General features: G+C 42.0%; 1 protein-coding gene across 2 annotated transcripts; it reads left to right on the plus strand.

Annotated features, from left to right (window-relative positions):
* Positions 1–806: 806 nt before the first annotated feature.
* On the plus strand, positions 807–20,645 carry NAA30 (N-alpha-acetyltransferase 30, NatC catalytic subunit). Of its 2 annotated transcripts, XM_066321583.1 has the most exons (5): positions 807–898; positions 1,183–2,100; positions 9,568–9,691; positions 11,718–11,773; positions 18,613–20,645. In XM_066321583.1, the coding sequence occupies exons 2-5, from the start codon at positions 1,186–1,188 to the stop codon at positions 18,748–18,750; spliced, it is 1,233 nt and encodes a 410-aa protein (XP_066177680.1). In that variant the 5' UTR covers positions 807–898; positions 1,183–1,185; the 3' UTR covers positions 18,751–20,645. The 2 variants fall into 2 exon arrangements, with proteins under 2 accessions (XP_066177680.1, XP_066177681.1); XM_066321584.1 differs by lacking the exons at positions 9,568–9,691; positions 11,718–11,773.
* The last annotated feature ends 4,186 nt before the right edge of the window (positions 20,646–24,831 follow it).

Genomic DNA, 24,831 nt, shown 5'->3' on the forward strand with positions numbered 1-24,831 from the left:
GTGTTTTTACACACTTCTCTCTGTTCCATGGAGGTGTTCACATACAAAACTGTGTTCCAAGTTTTCATTTTTATTTATGTGTGTGTGTTATCAGGCACCAAAGGACCCTTGTGGGCCCGATGGAATTGCTCTGGCACAAGTTCACTGGCCTGGGGTAGTTTAAACAGAAAGAGCAAACAAATGTCAGTGCAGGACTGGCCCAAATCCTGCTCTCACTTGCCGTGTTGCTGCTATGGGATTGGGAGAGTCAGAGGCACATGTTAGGGTGATGTCTGTGTGAAGAAGACAATGCAGACAACATGGCTAGAGAGGGTGAAGATGATCTAAGCTATCATGAAAGCCTGGACTAGTGGAAGGTGTTCCGGTCCAAGCTGATTCATGAGAGGTTTAGGTTGGGTATCACGAAAAGGTTATCTTCTCCCAGAGGAGGCTGGGGCACTGAACAGGCTCCCCAGAAAATGGGCACGGCCCCAGACTTGACAGAATTCAGAGCTGAGACAACACTCTCAGGCACAGGGTGGCATTGTTGGCGTGTCCTGCGCAGGGCCAGGCGTTGGACTCCATGATCCCTGTGGGTCCTGCCAGCTCAGGACACCCTGAGTCAATGAAAGACTGGGTGTGTTCAGTCACCGGCTGGACTCGGCGATCTCAGAGGTCTTTTCCAACCCAGCTAATTCTGTGATTCCGTGAGGCTGTCACCGATTCCGCTCCCCTGTCCCAGGCCCGCGCTCCACACCGGCACCGGGCTGAGGGCGGCGGCCCCGCCCCGCTCCGCCGTCGCCAGGCGCCACCGCCAAGGGAGGAAGTGTCGTAAGGGCCGACAGGAACTGGCCGCGGGTTTTACGGCCGCGGCGGCCGCGCTTGGCGGCGGCGGAGCGGGAGCTGCCCAGACGCGGCGGTGAGTGGCGGCGGCGGGGGGACCCCGGGCCCCGAGCGCTCCGGGAACGGCCCCGCCCGCGAGGGCAGCGGGGCAGCCGCCAGAGGGGGCGGTGGGGCGGCGAGGCGCGGCCCAGGCACCGTGCGTGCCTTTGTTCGCGCCCCCCCCCTCCCCCCCCCCTCCTTGCTCCCAGCCGAGCGCGGCCCGTGAGGCCGCCGCGCCTCCTCCACACCTTCCCGTGGCCCCCGTTCGGTTTGGCGCCCTCCTCCTCCTCCCCGGTGAGTTTGTGTCGGTCTCTCCCGTAGGATATGGCCGAGGTACCGCCGGGGCCTAGCAGCGTCCTGTCCCCGCAGGGGGACACGCTCTCCCCCTTCCCCGGAGGAGGAGGGGGGGGAGCTGCTTCCTCCTCCTCCTCCTCTGCCACCTCCTATGCCGCCGCCGCCGCCGCCTGCACCGGCGCCCAGGACGAGGAGGCCGAAGAGGAGGAGGAAGAGGAGGGACCCGCGGGCGGACGGGTGCAGCAGCAGCAGCGAGGAGGAGGCAGCGACGGCGGCAAGGGGGGCCCGCAGCACCGCCACCACCACCGCCACCACCACCACCCCCCGCACCACAACCACCAGCTCAACGGCCTCATCAGCCCCGAGCTGCGGCATCTGCGGGCCTCCCTCAAGGGCAAGATCCTCGGCTCGGAGGCAGGGGCGGCCCCCGAGGGGCTGGAGAACAAGCGAGCCAGCAAAACAATGGGCTCCGGACAGCAGCAGCCGTCGCCCCCCACCGCAGCGCCGTGCTCGTCCCCCCACGCCAACCACCTCCCTCCCCAGGGAAGGACTGCACCCTCTCCTCCTCCTTCTCCCTCGGCTAAAGGGGACAGGAGCCAGCCTGCTGCCACAACCACGACCGCTGCTGCTAAGACTGCAGCCCGCAATGGGCTGGCAGGAGAGACTGGCTTGGAGGAGGAAGAGCAGGAGGAGGGGGATGAAGGAGGGGAGGAGGAGGAGGAGTCCTTGCAGCTACTCTCCGGGTCCTTAGCAGCAGCCTGCAGTTTGAAAGGCTCGGGAACGGACTGTCAGCCCGAGGAGGACCTAACGATACGATACGTCCAGTATGAGTCAGAGCTGCAGATGCCCGATATCATGAGACTGATCACCAAAGATCTGTCTGAACCCTACTCCATTTACACATATAGGTATTTTATCCACAACTGGCCACAACTTTGCTTTTTGGTAAGTGCCAGAGGGAGCAGGGAGAGCAGGAGTTGGGAGTGGTTTGGGGCTGGGGAGGAGAGGATGGAAGGGTTGACGTTTGGTGGAAATACTTTTAATAATCTTTTTGTGGGTAAGGCCAAGCTGTTTTGGAAATACCTGTCCCCCTGTGACCTGTGCATGTACAAGCGAAGCATGCGCCCGAAGTTCTGCATGTAACATACGTTTTAAGTGGTGCGAGGAAAGGTTTTGAGCACAGGGCTAGGATCCAGGAATTCAGGGCTTCTAATCTTGGTCTTGACATTGACTTTTGTGACCTTTGGTAGTTCATTTTATGATTCTGTCTCAGTTCCTGGGCTCGATTTAAGAAAGAAAGTACTTAGTCCATTAATGCCTGGTAATTCTTGCACAATGGTCTTAAAACTGACTAAAGCAGGGTAGCACATAAATGTTAAGTGATAGGTGGAGAGGTACTGTGAAAGGTTTAGTAGACTTTTTGATCTGTGAGCTTCCTTTGACAAAGACAAGTCCAACTGTGTTGCTTTTACAGGTGTGAGAGCGCTCACAGCATGCAGGAATTCTCACGTTGGCTCCCTGCACTAACAACGTATTTAGTGTTGTATTCTTCCTGCTGCACTGCTGAAAGGCTGGTTTAGCTGCCCCCTGCCTTCCTAAATGTTTAGCACTTTTTTGTGTCTCAGTTGCACGCTTTTCGGATGATAATTCATCCACAGGTAAATGAAACTGAGTAGAAGTTGGCCTGAGGAGTGTATGCGCATAGCAAGAGCTTAGCTGTGCTTGATTTACTCACAGGAGCACTTACAGCTGCAAAACAGAACGTTTAGGGGATTTTGTGGCACTTCCTTGCCAAAGAAAAATGATGAATTAATCTCTCTTGATGTTTTAATTAAGGTTGGACACTCCTCTGAAAGGTCTGATTTAGCCAGAGCCAAGACACAGGGCTATCTCTGAAATTTTGATAGAATATGAGTACAAGAGGTGAGGCTAGTGGAGTCCATCTGGTCTTAAACTTCCTGAATGTTCCTGGTTTAGGATCTGGTATAATTTATAGCAGGATTGATAGGGTTTACAGGAGGATTTTCAGAACTGTGCCTCTTAAAGCCCTGCAGAGGGAATACAGTAGGATTATAGGAAGTTGAGCAAAGCAAAAAGCTGACCTTCTGGAACAAAACAGAACATGAAAATATTGGAGAGCCTTGTTGGATGCAAAGTCATGTTTGCCATTACAAGGATGCTGATCAGAGCACAGTGATGTTCTTCCAGCACTGAGCTCTGCCTGTGACTGGTTCACCTCACGCTGCGAGTAAAATGCTCAAGAACTACAAAAGTCCATACTTTTGAGCATCAGGTGGAACCCTGGTAAAGCCAAGGCACTGTTGAATACTCTTAGATCACAATGCATTTGTTTAGACTTTCAGTCATTATGGTGGTGGGGTTTTTTTTTGTTGGTTTTTTTGTGGTTTTTTTTTTTTTGTCAGGGAATAACTGGAGAATTTTGTTGTGAGAAGAGCAGTGACAAGTTGTTTGACAGAGAACTAAAACAGATGATTTCTATTAACTGCATTTAAAGAGTAAGATATCACTCAAGGAAAAGAAAGCTTATTTTGTAGTGACAGCTTTATTTTTTGATAGCCCTGAAGAAGCAACAAAACTTTACTTGAACTCAATGTATTTGCCTTTTTTTTTTTTTGAAAGGTGAAACAGTGTAAAGTACATTAAAGCGTAGAGAATAATGTATGTCTGTGAATATCTAAAGCCAGCAAATTGTGATCTGCTTAAAAATTTGAAGGTCTTGCAGCATGCTGAGTCAAATTCATTTGTGGGGACATCGGGATTTTTGTGACTGGTTTTAATATTTTTGAGGTTTCTTTCTTAGAGGTTGTCTTGAAAACTTTCTGTTCTATAAAATGGAATTTGTTCCTGCAGTTAATGGATTCCTGAACTACTTCTCTCTAATAAATCGCTATAAAATATTTATCTTCAGTCAGGGACTGCATATTTCAATTAGCAAGAAGTGTCAGGATACTGAACAGGAAGCTTAGTGCCTGATCTTACTACTGAATCATTTGATTTAATGCTTTGTGGCCCCACACCCCTCTGGTTTCAGGTTTTGGCTGGGTTTTGATTGTTTTGGGAAAAGAGGTTAGACTGTGATTTCATTGTACTTGGAAGAAGATCTGTAAGGGTTCGATGAATTCCTTGACTGAATTTCACCATCATCATTTGAAATTCTTCCAGAGCACGTTCACCTGTCTTCCCAGTGCTGTCATGGCACCTTTCTTTTTCTTCCCCTGTGAGGGGAAAGGACTGACACCACTGAAATTTAAGATGGGATGTGTATTTTCCCTAAATAATCAGCGCTTGCCTCTTTTCTGATGGTTTATTCAGTGAGCCACCTAAAGCATAATTTCCCTATTCTGACAATGCAAAGCTAATTTCTGGGGACATGATTAACTTCATTGCATGGATTTGAAACTTGCTGAATTTGGCTTGGCTTTCCCAAGTTCCGTAGTTGGTCTAAGGACCAGTGACAGCCCAGGCTGCTGCTTGTTTTCCCTTTCTCTTCAACTCCCTCTTCCTGCCTTGTGCCAGCCCCTGCGTTTCTGTGATTTTGAGAGCCAAGGTATCTTTCTGACCAGCATATACTTGTAAATGTGTGTGTATTTAGATGTTTTAGAGTGATGCTCTGTTGGTTTAGAGCTCCAAATATATTCCTTTAAGATGTCACAGGCCCCAGGGCAAGGGAGAAGGTGGGAGGGCAAACCTGGAGGAAAGGCAGAGGACCAACCCTGACTGGTCAGTGGTGACCAGAGTTTTTCAGGCTCAGACCACAGTTCCTAACTGCACACTCAAAGAAGTTTATATTCCACTTTAAAAGGACCTGGACATACTGGAAATCTTCGAAGCCTGTTGAATTCAATATCAAATTTATCCACATAACTGTTATCCCAACTTTAGGGGTAGCAAGTTGGGAATACAGCTCAGTGCCGAGGCATCACACTGCAGCAGTATCTGGACTGTGGCAAGGTAATAACATTTTCCTCCATAAACTTCCAGTGGAAGGTGTCCCTCTCTCTGGTAGGGGGCTGGAACTAGATGATCTTTAAGGTCTTTTTCCAACCCAAACCACTCTGGGATTCTGTAAAACTCCAGCTGTCTGGTTAAATTCAATTTTGCCTGTCTTCAGAAGAGCAGGTTTGCACTGTGTATTAGCTGTGGGCGCGCAGTAAATGCCTGTTTTTTACTTATTCTCAGAAACTGTCAGCCCAATTTCTCCTCAAATGATAACCACTCCTCTGCCGAAAAATGACAAGGGCAAGGGGCATCTTCTGTTTCACGTGAAGTATTTTTAAGCAGTGTTACATCTTTGTCCCCAGATGGATTGTAAATGCATTTTCAACGTTGTGGCTTTCTTTTGAAGTGGTTTTGAAGCTTCTAGTCTTAGCAGTTCTAAAGTTCTGAAGCTTGCATTTCAGACTGATAAATTAAATATTGCAAAAATTGTTTTCAAAATCCTTTAGCATGAGAGAGGTGAGCTTAGGAAACCTTGCTCTGTGCCGGAGCCTGGATAAGACAGAACATAATAAAAGCAGAGTTCTGGCTGAGTGTTGTAATTTCTCCTGTAATTCACTGTACCACTCAGCTGCCTTTTAAGAAAAATCTAGAAGATCTGTGCTTTTATTGGGTCCTTAACTTTGCCACTAGCTATAGCAGCATTTATAATTTAAACTTTCACAAATTTAAAAATAACCTATTAATTCCATGTAAGTGGTTTTAAATGTGTTGTAAATCCTAAATGACTGCAGTTCAGTCTTGTTTTATACTAATGCTTTGCATTTTTTTTTAAATTGGATTTGATTCAAGAGTCTTGGTGTGTTGAAATTAAGACTTGTAAGACATCATCCCTGTTCTTCAGCTGTGGAAAACCTGGGGCTTAAAGGAAGAGCCAGAAAAGTTAGGAGGTTGTCTGAGAAGTCTTCCTGGCCTCATGCCAGATGTAGGAAGAAGTTTTGTAGGAGAATTTTGCAAACTTTGTATTCCAGTTTGTTTTTTAGGAGTGATCACACTTTCAGACAGTCTCTCACTGTCGATGGCTCTGTGAAAAACTGAAGTCCCTGCAGTACCTGAGCAGGTGACCACAGCCAGGATAGTTTTCCCAGAGGATGTGCCTCACACAGGAGGGAATTGCTGGTGTCCAGGTTCACGGAATGGAAGCAGAGGGATGTGGTGATTTGTGGTGATTTGCCAGGTACCGGGAAGAGCTATGGCTGAAGTGCCAGACGTGAGGTTAAAACCATTACCCTGAATGTATCTGCTAATGGCATTCGGTAACATGATCCCTAAATGTGAGCCAGTTCATACCGAGCTGTGCCTGGCATACTTTGGGATGGACTTGGGTGCAGGTGTGAAAGGAAGATGCAGCGCAGTAGTGCAGATTCTGCTGTGTTGGAGTTGCAAAATATTTCTCTTTTGGGGCTTGTTGGCTGTTTTAATCTCCTTTAAAACAAAGTTCACAGGATCTGGATATTAAATGCATACTCAGACTGGCTGATAGACATAATGTCATCTTTGGTAATGAAATTAATACAAATTGATTAATTCTGTGCAAAGTAATGTTCTTGCTGATTTACAGACATTTCTCTACTAGCTCTTCCAGTATATTAAAATCTGGTTTGTTTTAAGCATTTAAACTTATTCATAGGAACAAAGATGATGCAAATATTGGATTTGGATTCATGTACGTTAATCCTGCTACTAATAACCTAGTATTGGAGTAAATCTTACAGTGCTTTGTGGAGTTTATAATATATAATAGTGGCTTAGGCTGAATTCTGTTTGTAGAAAATTGCATGTTTAGAAGTACTGTCATATACCTGAAAGGAAAATTTGGCCCATGATTGTCTTTTTCTAAATGATGTTGTGTGGGAGCTACTTCTCCTCCCTCCTCACGACTCTTCCTATTTTGGTCTGTTTTTTTATTTTTATTCACACAGTTTAACCTTCTCTGGGAAATCAAATTGCAAAGTTTCACATCACAGTTTAGGTTCATTTCCAACTCTAGATAAGGTTGGAAAGAAGGAGAAAGGAGAGGAAAGGCAACAAAAATCCCTCTAAATGAGGTGGAAATGCAGAACTCCCTTTGTGAGTGGAACAGCTGTAGATTACCTGCCTAAAGACAGAGAAATAGATTCCAGTGTTTGCAGAACTGGTAACGGAGTACGGAGTAATTCTTTATTCAGCTCTCTGGCAGCAGTGGTAAAACCAGTGGGTATTTGCTTCTTTGATCACTGAAACAAAATTCTTTGCTGTTCATTTAGCATTTTAAATATATGATTCATGAATATAACTTTTCTGAAAAGTGCCCTGAACAAGAAAGAGCTTCAATATGAAGTGTCTATAGATTGTCAGTACTCCTGAAGCTTGTAAAAAAAGTATATATATATATTTATATATCTTAAAAATTCTCCACGTAACTGTTAGGATCAGCAGTTTGCATGTGTTCACTTCAGGGCAAAGCACAACTATAACAAACTATAACATGCTAGTTTGTGGTGTGCTGCTTTTTTTTTTCTTTTTTTTTTTTTTCTTTTTTTTTTTTTTTTTTTTTTTTAGTGAGGTATAAGATTACATCTAGGTGCTCTGCATAATTATAGCAATGTTCTGAGCAGTCTGTCTGATGATACTCTTTATTTAACTCCCTGCTTTTCTCAGGTCTGAGCCGAGATACAGAACTTGCCTTGAGCTGAAACTTTGCATACACCGTTTGAGTATGGGCACAGCTCCTCTTTTCTGTGGAATAAACTGTGTTTTGGAACAAATGAAAGATTGCTTAGAGGCTCTGTGTTTCAGTCCAGTTAGATCATGCTACGGTTTTTGTTTGTTGTTTTAAAAACCACTTGTTAAGATTGTTCAGGGTTCTTCTTGGATACTGCTGAAATGTGTTTTCCTGCCAAATAAAAACTTAGCAATAGTTATATTTGCTTCAGCTACATTAGAAATGGAGTTAGGATCATGCTGTATCGTAGAGCTTTGGAACTGAAGCTTGTGCTTTTTTTTCCCCTGCTTCATTTCACCTTTGCTACAGCTCCTGGTTGACCGCTAACTTGGTTAATAACCCACCATCCACGTGGAGATGCTCAAAGACTTTATTCTTTTTGGGGTGAAGAGACTGTGCCTGCAGTATGACCTGCAGGAGGAAATCTTCTGTCCATAGAGCTTTAGCCAGCAAGCTGTGCATGAAGGTTCGGGTGGTTGAGTTTATACCACAGACTTGGGAGAAGTGAGCTCTGGGTTCACAGGTGGCTGCTCTGGCAGCACTGGCTCTAGCAAGTTCTTTTCATTTGACATGTCTTAGAGTCGTAAATTTGGATTATCTAGCAGCTCTTGTGCCAGCACGTGCTTATGCCAATCATGTGCTGTAGTCCTGGTTTAGCTGCTGCACTTGAGCCCAGGGCTGGTCCTTCCTGCAGGTCTGTCCCAGGCTGTGGATCCACTCACATGCCCATATATAAAATTATGAGTTTCTTTTTATCTCTGCCTGTCTTTCCTGAGTGCACAGGAATTTGTTTTCCCCTTGGATGCTGTCCCACTCTGCAGCATTACTCAGTTCTACTGCTGCAGGTTATAATGTCATTAATCTCTTATGCTGCCTAATCCTTCAGTTAACATGACTTAGTTTTCCCTTCTTTCATGGTAAAATTTTGGTGAACACAGTGGGTGTGCAACTGGTTTGTTAAGTGTTTGGGGAGGGCTTGGGTCCTTTTCTTTTTTGGGGTTTTTCTTGTTAATATTTCAGAATGTCTACGTCTCCTTGACCACGGTTACTGTGACAATGCCACTGGGATTAATTGCCAGTGCATAGCTCTTAACAAACGAAATCTCCCAATAGTTAAAATGTGTGAAATTAAATGTACTTTTTTTGTTTGTTCTCTGGGTATCATATGACTGAAAACAACAGTGTCTAAAGATTAAATGCAGCAACACTTTTCTCTGATCCTTTGTGACCTTGACATTAAAACCAGACAAAAATTAAGCATGTTATCTACCACAGCCCTTGCACAGGAAAATTCAGATCACTATTAAATAGGAATGGACTTTTTTCCTCTGCAGAAGCCCATATGAAAGGGTAATTTATGCCTTAACCTGGTCTTTTACTTTATTTATTTTCCCTTTTTAATCACATGTGGTTTTGCCTGTAGACTTTGTGAAATGATAATGTGGTTCTCTCCAGGAATAATCCATTGGTTGGTAATTGGAACTTTATTGGAATGTAGTAAAGCAATGAAGTCTTTTAATCGTTGTAATACTTCAGGAGATGCTTTTAAAATTTACATTGTTACCTTTTCATAGCTTTATGCAAACAAATTTTGTGTGGCTCTTTCACTTGAAAAATGAACTGGTTTACTGCTTTTGGTAGCACTGTGGATCCCAAACTGAGAATTCCATCCGTGTATGTTTGTCTTTAAGGCCATGGTAGGTGAGGAGTGTGTAGGTGCCATCGTCTGCAAGCTGGATATGCACAAAAAGATGTTCCGCAGAGGTTATATAGCCATGTTAGCAGTGGATTCCAAATACAGAAGAAAAGGAATTGGTAAGAATAGCCTTTTTTTGCTCTTTCTTCCTTAAATCCTCTAGCTGGGATAACTGTAGCTGTCATACAGATTTAAGCTGAACTGAACTTCAGGATATGGTGCTTTGTGTGTCATCCCTGCCTTACTCAACCACGCGAGCTCCCCAGTGGCTTTTCTGATTTTGTTAAAATAATCTGAAATGCCCTGTGAGGTTCACACCTGGGATCTGATAAGGCTAAAAAGGAAGGCAGGCAGCAGCCCCTAACCTCTGCCTCTACCACTGCCAAATAAGAACAGTGGGAACTGCTTTGTGGTTTTGTGTGCCTTCATCACTGTATTTCCATGTTGTGTTCAGGCTGGTTTTTTACAGTGAACTCACTTCCTGACTTTCCCCCTATAAATTATGCATATATTACCCATCAGGGAGAATGTATGGAGCTCATTACTGTATTAATCAGGGAAGAAAAATAGCTGTGTATTGTTACTTGAGTGATTGAAATGGAGATCTGTTTTGTTGGGAAGTTGCGTGGTAAAGAAATCACTCTTGACAGAGAGTTTGCCCTTCCTCATTAATCAGTTTTGCCCTGTTGAAGAGATTTTCATTCTAACACCAGTTAGCCAAGTTGGCTTAACTAAATATCTGTTCTTATGGAACTTAATTTTTTCACAATAACACTGGTTATTGTGAAATTACATTTTGTAAGGTATTTTTAACTAAATATAGCCATCAGCTCTAAAGCTTAGAAGTGTACTTCACCACTCATCCACACTGAACAGCTTATGCTTCTGTGATTAAAGACAGAAAATTATTTGCAATCAAAAAATACAGTGATCCATTGCAGAATGTATCATTGTGTTTGCTCTCTTCCAGAAAAAAACCCTCTAAAAAAACACATTACCACGACTATTCGAGCATGTGCAGATTTTTCTTTCCCCAGTGCAATTCAAAAGCCATTGTTGGTTTCTGTAGTGGAGCAGAGGAAGAGGGTACTGAGAAATCACTGTCTCTTTTACTTTTAGCTGAGTCATGAAGGAGTCTGCCATAATTTAATTGCAGGTGCTTGGATTCAGAAGTAAATAAGAACTAATGCTGTTATTATGAAGATCACTGCAAGACTTTTCCCTCACTTTAGTCAGTTTGTTAAATTAGAATTACATACATAGAATTTATCTTAAAGACTTGCTTACTTTAGCATTATATATGTTGACTTTTTTGTACATCTGCCACTTTGCTGTTCCTCAGAGTGCCCTGTTAATCTGAAGATCTGCTTTAAATGTAGAACAGTTTTATCATAACACTCAATGCAAATTCTTAATTGATGAAAATTTTGAGAATATTTTAAAACATTCTGTAGATTCCTTGGGGTTTTTTTTTCCTTTTCCATAGCCTTCTTATGGAAGTGACATTTATGCAATTTCACTGAACAGCAGTTTTTTCCACTAATAACTTTGAAATCAACTTTCAATTTCACCCCAATTCTACAGACAGGTAGGGATATTACATTTGTAGAACTGTTGTGAAATAGATGGCAAATAATGATTAAAAAATTAAACTAATGCTTGACTGAGGGGAAGGGATGGGCTTCAAGAATATTACTAGATACTAGCAAACCCAAATGGAAGTGACCCGTAAGTGGTTTCATAAGTTCTGTTACTAATAGAAGTATTTGTTTTAGTAAGAGGAAATTCCCTTGGAAGATGAATGTCCTTCAAGTACATGCCAGCAGATTTTGACTTTAAATGCAACAAAAAGGAATGAATCACATCTTGGAAGGCTATATATAACACCGTGTTGAGCATAGCAGCCAGTTTCTAATATCCTTGTGTTACAAGAATCTTGCACTTGAGCTGAGTCTCTGGAAAACTTCACAGATTATTTTGGTGTTCAAACTTGAGACTGCAGCTTGACTGCAACTCTTGCTTTTCTTTCCTCCCTGCTTTCCTCAGGTGTGATGTCATGTAGGTAGCAGCACACATTAGTCATGTATAAACTGACTTTATATTTTTGCACTTCAGCTCTGACACTTACTGAAATCTGTGTTTCAGGTACAAACTTGGTTAAGAAAGCTATTTATGCTATGGTTGAAGGAGATTGTGATGAGGTAAGATTTTATAATCAAAACTTCCATAATGTAAATGGTTTGCACTCTGTTGTATGTGGATTCCTTTCACAGGTTTTTCTTCTACAGGACTTTTTTTAGGTGGGAAATAAGTTGATAAGAAGGTCCTTTATAATAAAAGGGAAAACAACCTCAAAAAAAAAAAAATAAAAATGGCACAAATATGAGATGGGCTTTCTAAATTTGCCCCAAGTGCTGAAATTCAGCAGTGTACCTTGTGAAGCTGCCTCAGCCTTCGCTCAGGCCCAGTTTCATGCAAGAACTCCAGTTTGAGATGCAGCTGAGCTGTGGGATGAGCATGTCCTGTGTAGCCCTGCCATCTCTTCAGAGTACACACAGCCACAGAACAGTGTGTGCTGTGCTGCTGCAGAATGTGGATTTATCACAGCCACTCATCAGGCTGTTCTGACACTGCACAGAACAGAGCTGCAGTGGCAACACAGGCGTGCAAGGAGAGTAACTGAATCACTGGCAAACTTCCCTGTTACTCTTTTACCAGATTACAGTTCCATCTTTTCTTTTTTTAATATAAATATATACATAAAGCAGCTCTATTCTTATGTGCCTTGTTTAATTTCTGAGGAACTCTCCCTGCATCCATCCATGCTCCTTAACCAGGTTATCTGTCCCTTTCACTTCCAGCTCCTTGGCACAATGCAGTTGTTCCTGATATGTGAGCACTGTCATTTCAGTGTGTCACAGTTAATGAGCCTTTGATCTCTCTGTTATCTCACTTCAGCTGCTCCCTCAATTGTCCCACTGCTCCCTCAATTGTCCCACTGCCCTGTGGGAAGTTTCTTATGCAAAGCTACAATTGGTGTCACAGGACTTTTGGCACAACACTCCAGTTTATTTTTCCACTTGTGTTTCACGTCTTGCAGCATCCCTGCCTATGCTCTGGTTTCATTCATTGGGAGATTTATTCTTCCCCTCTGATCCGTTCATGCCTCTGCTTGCTGGTGTCTTCTTCCCCCTCACCTTCTAATTTATGTTGTACTTGGGCAGTACAGTGCAGTCTGTAATTCTTTTAAGTTCTTTATTTTGGCTTCTTGCTTCTATCATGCTTTCTAAAATGCTTTCCTTTAATCTCTCTTACTACTTGCCTCCACTGAACTAATCAAGAACAGGTTTGTTTGTTTTCCCCATTGCTTTCCACTATGGTCTTGAGTTGATTACCCATTTCTGGATTAGTCAAGATTTTTAAAAAATACCAAAATACTTGAGGATCAGGGTTACAGTGTTCACACCACATCTGCAGAAGTGAGATACAGAGAAGGGAAGTGAATTGCCCACTGTTATTAGAGAGTCAGGAGTAGAAATGGATGTTTCTACCCAAGCTCTGAGTTGCAGTAATTACTGTATAATTTCTGAATGTCTGTGTGCTACTTCTCATGTAAATTCATTTCTAGATTGGACTGTCTAATAGGTGACCTCTAGCAGTAACCTCTTCTGTGTCTGTCTTTTTCCTCTACCACTGTCATATTAATCCAGTATCCCTTTTTGCTGGTTTTTTTATCTCCATAAACATGAAATAACTGTGATAAGGGTTGCAGGTCTGCAGTGAGGCCTCATTAAGTCTTAGTCACAGATTTTGATCTCTGGTGCTGTATAAATGCTTCGGACCAGGGGCAGAGGGCATTTCTCAGATTCTCTCTCTTTATTGGAAGGCACTACAATTCAGACTCCTTGAATTGTGCGCTGGTTTTGGAACTGCTTTTTGTAGAATGATGATTCCAAACTCATCCCCTGCTTTTGGGGGGCTTTTGTGCCAGCTGAGTCTTATGCTGGCACTAAATTTTGAACTGGAAGCCTTTTAGGGAGCATGGAATACAAGCAGAGTATTTTACTGATTTTTTTGCACTATCAACTGAGGCACACCCACATTTATTTTTATTTATGTTGTTCTTTTTCACGTATAGGTTATCCACAACCAAACAGCTGATGTTTTCGTGGTTGTGTTTTTTTTTTCTTTCCCACCAAGTAGGCTTCTTCCACATGCCCTAAATGATGGAAAATAGGGATGTTGGGTACCTGTAGTATGTGGTGGAGTGCTGAGTTTTCAGTCAGACAAGAATCTGAAAAATCTAACTAGGCACCCATGAAAAGCTCTGCCCAACTCTTGGCTCTCACCAGTTTTCACAACAGTTGTCAGATGAGTTTCTGATTAATTGATGCTTAGAGCTCATGAAACATGAAGTAGTGCATCACAATAATTTGTCTGTGTGAGATGTATAAATAGTTTAATCATCCCTGCAGCTTTGAGGGTATTTTTCTACATCTTTTAATAAAATCAGAATCCTGATGAAAATAAAAAGATATTGCTTTTTGAGATAAGATGGAGCGCAATTAAAAACAAAATGCTATTTTCTGAAACTTGCTTGGAATAGGATTAAAAACATGAATATGCAGCTGTGGGTGTCGTGAAAAATTTCCAAAGGCTGCTTGGAAACTCTTCCCTTCAATCTAATTATGGAATAGATGCAGTAAATAGACTTAATTTTAATAACTTGTGGCATAAAATCTGATAAATGCCTCACTTGGTGTGTTGCTTTTCGAAGTATCACAGATTTGGCTTTGGAGGTACCAGCACTGAGTGCTGAAAAACAAAGGATTTATACAACACCACAGATGAAAATCTTGACAAATCACAGCTGATAGGTGGCATTTCAAAGCCTGCTGCAATGTTCTGGTGTTTAAGGACATTTTTTTTTTCCTGAAAGCTGTTTTAGTGGAATAAAGCAAGGCAGGCCTAGGGAATGAGTGATTTACTGTGGTCAGCACCCTGCCTGAGAGGCAGCTTCTGCTGGGTGCAAAATCTTCCACAGGGGTGTTTCTCTGGGAAAGCTGTGGAGGGAGTAAGTGAGGAGGTGAATTGACTGGAATGGAATCTGTGCAGGGGAGGAGCTGGCCATGGAGCTGGCCATGGCCTACATGAGAATAGAAACCAGGGAAGTGATCTGGTGTTGGGGGTGGGTGCTTGAACTAGAAATAACCTTCAGGCCTGAAGAAAGTACTCGACAGCAGCTTCCAGCTGGAGTGTCTGCATAGAACATTGCAAAACTTTGGCACCTCTGATTTGTGGGGTTTTTTTACCTTTGTGACTTTCTCAAGTATTTGATGTTTATGAATTCTGGTATTTGGGGTAGTGAACTGTAGTGGTCTGAGTTTCCAGTAGGTCACAGTGATTTAGGATAGTTGTGGGCTGGTTGCGTAGAGCAGGTGAACTATGGAAATAAATTAGGTGAAGGTGACTAGTTTTACTTTTAGTTCCAAAGTTTTGGAGATATTTTTCTTCCAGTTTAAGAAAGAAAAGCGTGTACTAATTGCAGCAAGGTGGGTGTCTGGCTGCTTTTTGTACTGTTTTTGCTGGCAAGCAATTTACCAAAACTCTACAGCTTGAAGACCATCCTGTGTAACTGTTACATCTCTTAATTACAAGGAGAAAGTTGTTCACACGCAGGTTTTCCATCTGTATCAAATGACTGAGGAATCTGCAGACAATCCATTCACTTCATTTTGCTGAAATAATGTACCACACGAGTGGTAACCAATGAAAATAGGACTCCAGTAAGTGAAGACTTCAAAAACCTTTTGTTAAGCAAAAATGTAGAACGGGAAAGAGGACCACAGATTCTCATGGGACTTGCCATTGAAACTTTAGGGTGATTTAGAGTGGGGTTTCTGGCCACACTAGTATGTGTGTCATTTTAATTCAGCACCACTAGTAAAAATGAAATGTGTATTTTTGTGGAATCCTATTTGAAATCATTACATTATTGGTATTTTAGTTTCTCCTTAATCTACAAAACAAAAAGTATGAGCTGTTAGATTTTTGGGGTAGTGTCTCTCTTTAAAAGTTAAGGCAGTTAAATGGATTAAGGACACTGGACAAGCCTTCATAACTTGAGTCTGATGATCTGTCAGACTTAGAGCAACCTCCTCTGTGAATGCTGGGAGGACTTTCTTCATTTGATTTGGCTGTATCCATTCTGTGACTTGGGTTTTAAACTTGAGATCCTTCAGAGTTTGAACTGAAGAAGCAAGAAAGCCTGACCCACTCCAGTTGGTTTCAGTTCAGGAATAAATTCAAGGTATGAAAATATAGCAACAAGGAACATTACACTCCACTCTTAATATAGAAATCTTCTTGCTTCTAAACCCAGTTAATATTAGAGTTGAGCTAAAACGTTAGGATTATGAAATTGAAGATAAAAGAGAATGTCACAACCTTCAGAAAGTTGCAACTTGAGCAGAAGACTCCGTACAGTCCAGTCAGAGCTTTGCTGCCCTTGGGGGGATGTTACTGTGTTACCAGAGGATTTTAACAGGCATATGTGTACCACCAAATAGACCCACAAGAGCAGAAATAAATGTAACAATTGGAAGTTTGGAGCGTGAATGAAAATCTCACACAGGAAGAGATGCTTTTTTCACCAAATGAAGCTAATGAAATCTGAATAAAATATTCCTATGTTTCCTTTTCAGAAACATGTCTTCAGCTGCAGTATGTTGAGATCAGGGAATTACTTTTCATTATGCTGAGGCTTCCTTAGAAATACCAGAGCAAATCTGTTGCATTTGCTTTCAAGATGAGCATTCTCTCAGGTAGTGGGATTCCAACAAACCTGTATTTCAACATTTAACCACTCCCTTCAGCTCAATCACCTGCAGTGCTGGAAGTGTTTTAGCATTGCCAGGTGTTGGAGCTTGCAGTTGAATAGAGAGTTGTTACATCACTCTGCCAGGTTACTGAACCTTTGAGAGAGTGAATGCTCCTGGTAGCTGAGCGTTCAAATAAATAATCCTCTGCATGGTGAATTTACACAGGTCAGATTCCTTCTTTGGCTTCAATGTTTTGTTTAAATTGGAATTAAGGAGTTGTACAATGTGTAGAAAATAGTCCTCTCCAGCAAAATTATGGTGCTTCCATACTTTGTTACAGATGAATGGTTGTCCATTTTAATGGAAGGATGTTAGAAGTGCTCCATCAGCTCACAGGGCTTGCTAGTAATGTTCTGGGAGATGCCAACTAGAGGAATTCAATCTCTTGTTCTTGACACAAAACTGAGAATTGAATTAGGTTGTCTTAAGTGTGCAGCTACAGCACTGCCCTGCTGTAATTTAAGAACTCTGATGATTAATTTAGTTCCTTTTTGTAAGACTTAACTATCTCCAAGTCTTATATTTTTCGTTGGATTGTTATCCCCAGCTTTATTCTTCTTTCAACATCCTTACACTGAGAAACACAGGTGGAATTGCCCATTGGGATGTGGCAGCCAGTGGTTAGACTGGTCGCCTCTAATAAGATTTGAAAATCCATTTAATGTATATAATTTCACTGAAGCTTCAGGCCATTCTAACCACTGTCTGCCTCCCCCTTTCACACTGGCCTAGCCACTCTTCAGACTGCAGAAAACAAACCCTGTGGAGAGAAAAAGGAAAGATTTTCTGTGTGGTAGCTTTGGAAATAGCTCAGGAAGCAGCCTTGAGAGCTGGCAGGAGATGCCAGGGGAAGAGGGAATGGGAATGTGTACCTGAAGGCAGGGAGGCTATAGAAGCCATGAAGTAGATGGACTTCAACTGCTCTACAGGCTAAACACTGGACTTGTATTTTCATTCTGTGGTCTTTCTACAGTGACCATCAGTTCCTGTCTCATATGTGGATATTCACTAACAGGGGATGTATGGAGGCCAGTCCTGGTTAGTTCAGCCCGTGTTCTTGTGCAACCAGGATCTCTTACTAATAGCAGAACCTTCAATAATTGAGTTGGACAACAGTAAAGAGGCAGATTTAGTTTTTATTATGTGGAGGGGGTGCAGGGCTTGTCAGTTATGGCAGAGCTCTGTTCAGTGCAATGTGGAGAAAAGAGAGAAACAATTCTGAAAAATTCTGAAGTGTTGTGATTAATGTCTTGCTAAAGCCAGTGTAGTTTTTGCTTGTGCTTGAGAATTCTGAGACAATTTTTGAGTCATAATTTGGGCTACTCTTGGACTTGGGTTTGGTCTGAGTTATTTCTTGACAGGTCTTTCTGCAGCTGGGATCTTACCAACACAGGGAAAAAATATGGAAAACTCTGCTTATTCTTCTGGTGTGCACTGTGATTTGGGTTTAGGGTTTTTGTTGGTACCCAAGTTGGATGAGGCTTGGAGCAATCTGGAATAGTGGAAGGTGTCCCTGCCCATGGCAGGGGCTTGGAACTGGATGATCTTGAAGGCACCTGCCTTCCAACCCAGATCACTCTGTGATTCTTGTGTTGAGCACAAATATTCACTGCAGATATTGTGCCTGACAGCTGTTGTCAATTCAAACCTTGTCTCTACATCTAATTAGAAGGAATCAGGGGTCAAAGATATTAAATCATTAAGTAAATCCTCATGTGCCAAGTGCTTGTGGCATGCAGAAGTTCAGTTACTCATTCAAAGTGTGTTTTGGACCCTAACCTGTTTGGTAGCTTGGGTTTTGGGGGAGGATGTTGGGAGACAGAGGCTGTTTGGGATTTGTTGCTGTGGTTTTTGCCCTCGTTCAGAGGTGGTGAACTAAAATACTGTTTACAGCCAAGATCTAATATTTGAATGTTGTTTACAATTACAGTTGTGGATGAACTGCTGGTTGATAATTTTTTTTAATGTGGAAATGGATGCTTAATGTGGAAATATTGCTTAATTAAGTAAAGATAAGAAGAAACTAATTCCATTCATTGCTAACAAATGTACCTTTAAATAAAACCTTTGGAATTGGTTCAGCAATCAGGTACTTGCAACTGCTGACTAACCCAACACACTTCTTTTTTCTTTCTTTTTATTTCTTTTCTCCCTTAAAGGTTGTATTGGAAACAGAAATCACAAATAAGTCCGCTTTGAAACTTTATGAAAACCTTGGTTTTGTGCGAGACAAGAGGCTGTTCAGATACTATTTAAATGGAGTGGATGCACTGCGTCTGAAACTATGGCTGCGTTAGGAGACCCCATCCCAGCGAGCAAGCGACGTCCCAGCAGCGCAGAGTTGTCCTTTGCATGCAATGCAATTTGTCCAAAAATTGCTTTGCAAGGTGGACTTTAGTACTTTCCATGCAGCTCTTAAACCTGTCAGTGTCCCATTGAGTGTCGCACACATTCATTGCACTTTGGCATGGCGCATTTGTTCCGAATTAAAGCCGATTGTCTCAGACTCCGAGTCCTTTTGGTACCAGCCAGATGTGCCAGGTGATAGCCAAGATATTTTCATTCATTTGCAAGTCTGCTGACTCTTTAGGACATCCACACAGTGAACGTTTTATCAGAGAAAACCTGGATGGGAACGCCGCTTTTGGTTCCCAAAAATTCAAAATAAAGCCAATGTAGATTGTAAAATTCTATAAGTATACTAACATTTCATACAAAAATTGCCATAGTTTTCTGGGGAAGAAGAAGAAAAAGAAAAAAAGGATTCAATTTTAAGTTTTATTTTTCAATATTGAATTTTTTCCATTCTTAAATATTGGTACCTCAGTGATTAGTGAATGAAAAAAATGTATTGTAGGGTGGGGTGTGTGTTACAATGAGTAACCATTAAATTGCGTCTGCCAGTGCCTGTATAGATAAGTATATTGTCTTCACCTCTAAGTTTGGAGTGCATGCTTTTATTCTTTTACTTTCTTCAGTTGTCTTTGCAAGGAAAACAAAATCCGCTTTTATTTAAATTCTGGATTTGATAATAAATTATTTCAGATTTTTATAATTTGGATACTTCTCCCAAACAAGGGTTTGGAAGGCCCTTCTTTATAGCAAGAAGTGTAAGCTATTTTGAAAACCTTGAGTAGCTGCTAAAAGAACCTGGTGGCACCAGTGAATCTCTGCTGGGTTTGGTTGCACTTTTTTCATTAAAAGAGTGAGGGACTTCTTTTAAAAGAAGATATAGAAAATTAATGTAAATTGGTATGATTTTTTTATTTAATCAAAATTATTGCTAGAAGCTCTGAGAAACAGCTATTTTAAGATAGTTGAAACAATTTTTTCTTTTTTTTTCAGATTCAGATTGCTTTGTTTCAGTGTTCTAAAATGCTTCAATCTTTGATTCTTGGTCTTGGAAATAAATTTAAAGGTGTATCATATTCATTTTTAGCTGCTCTCATTTTCTCAACTTACATGAGCTAAATTATTGGGGGATTTTTCCCCCCCTAAAATCAAAGCAGCGGGGAAGGAATTTTGTCTCTCTTTCTTGCATTCACTCTTGCTCTGTTTTTCTCTATTTTTTTTCCCTTTCTTTATTTGGGCTTACATAGGTTTTACCAATACCCATCAATTTTTTCAGTAATGACAGTGTCAAGGCTTTCTTGTTCTGTGTGATTCCATAGCCCAGGTCTGTAAATCAGTTGGGTTGGCTTTTTTGGGTTTGTTGGGGTTTTTTAAATTTTATTTTGAAAGACAAAAATAAAGGTATTAGGTGACTTGTGGAAGCACCTGTGTAATCAGAGATCTCAGAATATTCAGAGTTGGAAGGGACCCACCAAGATCAAGTCCTGCTCTGAGGTGAATAGTCCTTACAGGGGTCAAAAGGATGAACTGTCAGTGAATCTACTCTCATGGAATCAAGCGAATTCTCCAGATTTGCCTTACTACTTTTTTTTTTTTTTCTTTTTAGTGTTGGTTTGGGGTTTTTTTTGTTTTGTTTGTTTTTCATTTTTGCTAATTACTGTACACTAAATACAAAACCAACAAAACCCCTACCTCCAGTATCATTTGGAAAAGAGCCCTGTGCAGGAAAACTGGATTTGAGCAAAGCCGCCTTTTGCACAGACCAATCACACATGGTGATGGACTTTTCTTACCATGTACAAATCATGAGTTGTATTTGAAAATAAAGATTTTTAATGGATATTGGCCCTGCTGAGTTTTCTGCTTGCAGAGACACCATCTGTGCTGTCCAGGGGGTCTGTTCCCCTCAGTAAAGAAAACTCATGTTTAAAAGGGTGCCCAAGACAAAGTGTTATAAATGGGGTCTGTTACTCCCATGCTGGAGCTCAGCCTAAAGCCTGTGTGTAGCCACTGCTGCCTTGTGACACAATAAAACCTTTGGCTACCCTGCTCCCTCAGGGGTGCCAGTTGTTCTGGATGGCTTTTCAGCAGTTTTGCTCAGTGTTAACTTCAATGTTGGTAGCCAATCCATTCAGCTTTCCCTCAGCTGTGATCCAGGACATAGGGATTGCTCTGTAGCTGGATCAGGGAGGTTTCAGACCTTGCAAGCAGCTGTTGGGCTTGAATCAGGAATTGCAAACTGGGCTGCCATGTGTGTCTTGCTGGGGTTTCAATCTGCAAAGCCAGACAGGCAAGTTTTCTATCAGTTAATATTTAAGCCGTGGGTGTCTTCAGATTCAGAAGCCGACTTGGAAGTGAACTGAAATCCCTCCTCACTGCCAAAAACATCCCTCTGGAACAGATTTCAAATACAATTCTGGTTGGTTATTGTAAGAAGTGGTTGCTGCCATGCCCGTGTTGAAAATACTGAGCAAAATAGGTGCAGGTCTCTCTTTTTTTGTTTTTTTTAAAGAGCACTTGGCCTAAAAGGTTCTGCCATGGCTGCTGTGTCACAGAGTTCACTGCGGGAGACACTGAGGCTGCACGTGTTGGGTCCTATCAAACAGATTTGTTCTCTGTACTGCTTGGGATTAGGAAATCAAGTGGGAAGCCTTGAATTTGCATAGATTTTCAAAAGGAATCTAGCAAGGAAAAGTTGGTTCTTTCTCCTGTCTGTTGCTAAACACAGTTCTCTCCCCCTCGCCTTTTTGCATTGACAAATCTAACTAAGGAGTTGATTGCTTTTATATTTAAATTTGCCCAAATGTTGCTACTGACTGACATGTCAGTCTGGATGTTTGCATTCATTATGTTTTTTTTTTAAGAAATGATCAGGTTCATCACCTTCAAGGCATCATCAGATTGGTGTTGCAGAGTATGTCACAAACTATTTTTCAGGGCACTGCAAGACATTGCTACAACTCAGTGCTGTGTTGAAAAAACTTCAGGTCTTGTATAAACATTACAACCTATGTTGGAGTTCAGGTATCAGGTGGGCATCTATGATAATAGCAAGTGTATCTCAAAATACTGGACTGCTGTTTTGAGTGGATTATATTCTTCTGTCCCTTTATCGTTTTTGATGAGAACAAAACCAGTGGGGTTACGAAATGTACAAGTTGTCTAAATACAATGCAGTCAAATAAATGGTTACGTTGTTTATCTATTTCCTTTTCAACGGGAATGTTCTAATGGTTGTTTTGCTTTGTCTGCAATACACAAATACACACTTGCTCTAGGCCAGGTTGAATGGGACTTGGAGCATCCTGGGCCAGTGGAAGGTGCCCCTTCCCATGGCAGGGAGTGGTCCTGAAGGTCATTTCCAGCCCAAACCATTCTGGAATTCTCTGACAGAGAAATGGTGGGAACATTTTTGCAAGAGAAGACTTGTCTATCATGACTTGATTTAAAAATTGCCATATCTGTGTCAGGAGCATCTTGAACATCATTTATCTGAACAGTATCATAACTGAACTGAAATGGGTCCTTTTTTATGGCTGTTAACTCATGACTAACAGACACCCTGGATTTTCCTGGGAGGTAAGGAGGGTGTTTATTATTTTGGTTGCAAGTAAGCAAAAATTGAGAACTGCTTGCAATGCTGAGGACTCTCTTTGAAGCATACAGAGGGGTCCTGTATGTACTTGGGAAAAATGTACTTTTAAAATCCTCTCAAAGTACTTTTCATGTACTTTGAGCTTTATTCCCTCTCCCATTATGTCCAGGCTCCCAAAACTCTGGGGATTTGCCAGCAGTTGTGCCTGTGTGTGGTGTGCAGGTGACTGAGGGCTGTAACCAGCCTGCCAGGGGCTGCTGCTTATCTGCCAGGAGCTCCAAGGCTTTTCTCCTTCCAGTCATCTTAATGATTCCTTAGAGCTTCCAGTACCTAAAGAGGAACTTTTTTACGAGGGCATGGAGTGACAGGACAAGGGAGATGGCTTCAAACTGACAGAGGGTGGATTTAGATTGGAGATGAGGAAGAAATACCTGACTCTGAGGGTGATGAGGCCCTGGCACATGTTGCCCAAAGAATCTATGCCTGCCCCTGGATCCCTGGAAGTGTTCCAGGCTACGTTGGAGGGGGCTTGGAGCAACGTGGCATAGTGGAAGGTGTCCCTGCCCATGGCGAAGGGTTAGAAAGAGATGATCCCTTCCAGCCCAAACCATTCCATGATTCTGTTATTCTAATGAATGATTCTCCAGCTGTTTAGCCCTTGCAGGTGTCTGCAGTATGTAACCTCCAGGTGGGAGAACACACATTTAAATTCCAGCTCTGCAGCCACCACAAGTTCTATCCTGGATTTAAGAAATTATCTAGCACAATCAAAACTGAACCCTGAGAGCACCAGCAAGAGATGTCCTAAACAGGTTCTTAACTTTTCTGAGAGATGTTTTTCCTATTTGCTGCACAGCTATTGCCTTGATTTGGAGCTTTTCTTTTTCTTTTTTTTTTTTTTTTTTTTTTTTTTAAAAAAAAGCAAAAGCAAGACAGGAAAATTACTTTCTGTTGAAGTGAATGCTTCTCTCCAGGTGCTGAAAACTGAGAGGTTACAAAGAGGAGGTAGTGGCTAAAGATTGAATACAGGAGCTTAATAACTAATTCCTACTTTTTATCTGTAACAAGATGCTACCCGCCGCTCCTTTTTTTGTTGTTGATGTTGTTGTTTGGGTTTGAAAGTAAAACGAGTGAGAGGCTCCAAGTCAGAAATACAATTTAATGAGAAGAAAAGGGAAAAAAAGATAAAATAAATGTAATAATACAAAAAAGACCACTGACAGAGTCAGAATACAGCCTGAGCAGGGTGATGGAAGCAGTCCAGGTGAGGTGGTCTTCCTGAAGCAGTGATCTCGTAGAAAAGTGGTAGCTCCAGTCCTCAGGAAATCCAGTGGGTGAGGGCTGCCTGTGCTGTCCCAAATCCCAGTTTATATCCGGGTGAGAATGCTTGGCTCCTCCCCATGGGCGGAGCATCTCACAATGGGATGATGAGTCATACAGGGGCTCCTTGATGGCCCATTAAAGAGAGATAGCTCCCGGAGGGAGTTACCTGTGGGTCATGGGCAAGGCATTGATGGGCCATTAACTGAAGGCAACCCTTCAGGAGGGGGGGCCTGGGAAGAGCACTGCTCCAACAATTGGATTCATCAGTTCATGAAGATAGTGATAGAATACATCCTATACTACAACCCAGGACATTTGTAAAATGCCGGTTAAGAAGGTTGAAAAAGTAGGTGACCGAGCAGCTTTGCTAAAGTAAGATTTATGCAAAGCTGAAGTTATTACTTATATATAATAATAATAATGTTATAGACTTGTAGAATAACCTGAGTTGGAAGGGACCCATAAAGATCATAGTTGCCCAGCTCCTGGAAAATATTATTATATTATATTATATTATATTATATTATATTATATTATATTATATTATTTATGTTAATTTTTTATTTATTTTATTTTAGCCACGCATTCCCCATTCAGTCAGTATCCTGAAAATCCCTGACCTGTCCATGTGAACACGCTCCTTTCCACAAGTAATTTAGAGCACACAGTTAATTGAATACTCTCGTGTTGCCACGGCTCCCTCCCGAGGGATGGGAAAGGCTCTTAGTCTAAATCAAAATTAGTCTTTAATATCAGCAAGAACAAACAAAGGAGCCCTCAGAGTTGGATGCATTTGATGAAAGGGGTTGATGTGTCACTTCTGAAATGGGCTAAGTGTGTTCCAACCCCACTGACTCCGAGCAGGAGGCTTTGCTGGAGGAGATAGTTATGTAAAGAAGAAAACCAGCTGCTCTTTAGACAAATTAAGGATGTCCTTCTCTCTCATCTCCCCTCTCCATGCTGGTCTGGGAGTCCTGCAGCTGTCCAGGAATGAAAAGCAGTTTCAGGTTCAGCTCTAATGAAGGGCTTGAACCATCCGTGGCTCGTGCTGCTGATCAGTGATAGAATTCAGTGACAGAAAATGGGAAATTTTTTTAGATTTTTTTTT

This window comes from Sylvia atricapilla, chromosome 6 (genome assembly GCF_009819655.1).
Source record: "Sylvia atricapilla isolate bSylAtr1 chromosome 6, bSylAtr1.pri, whole genome shotgun sequence".
Lineage (NCBI taxonomy): Eukaryota > Metazoa > Chordata > Aves > Passeriformes > Sylviidae > Sylvia > Sylvia atricapilla.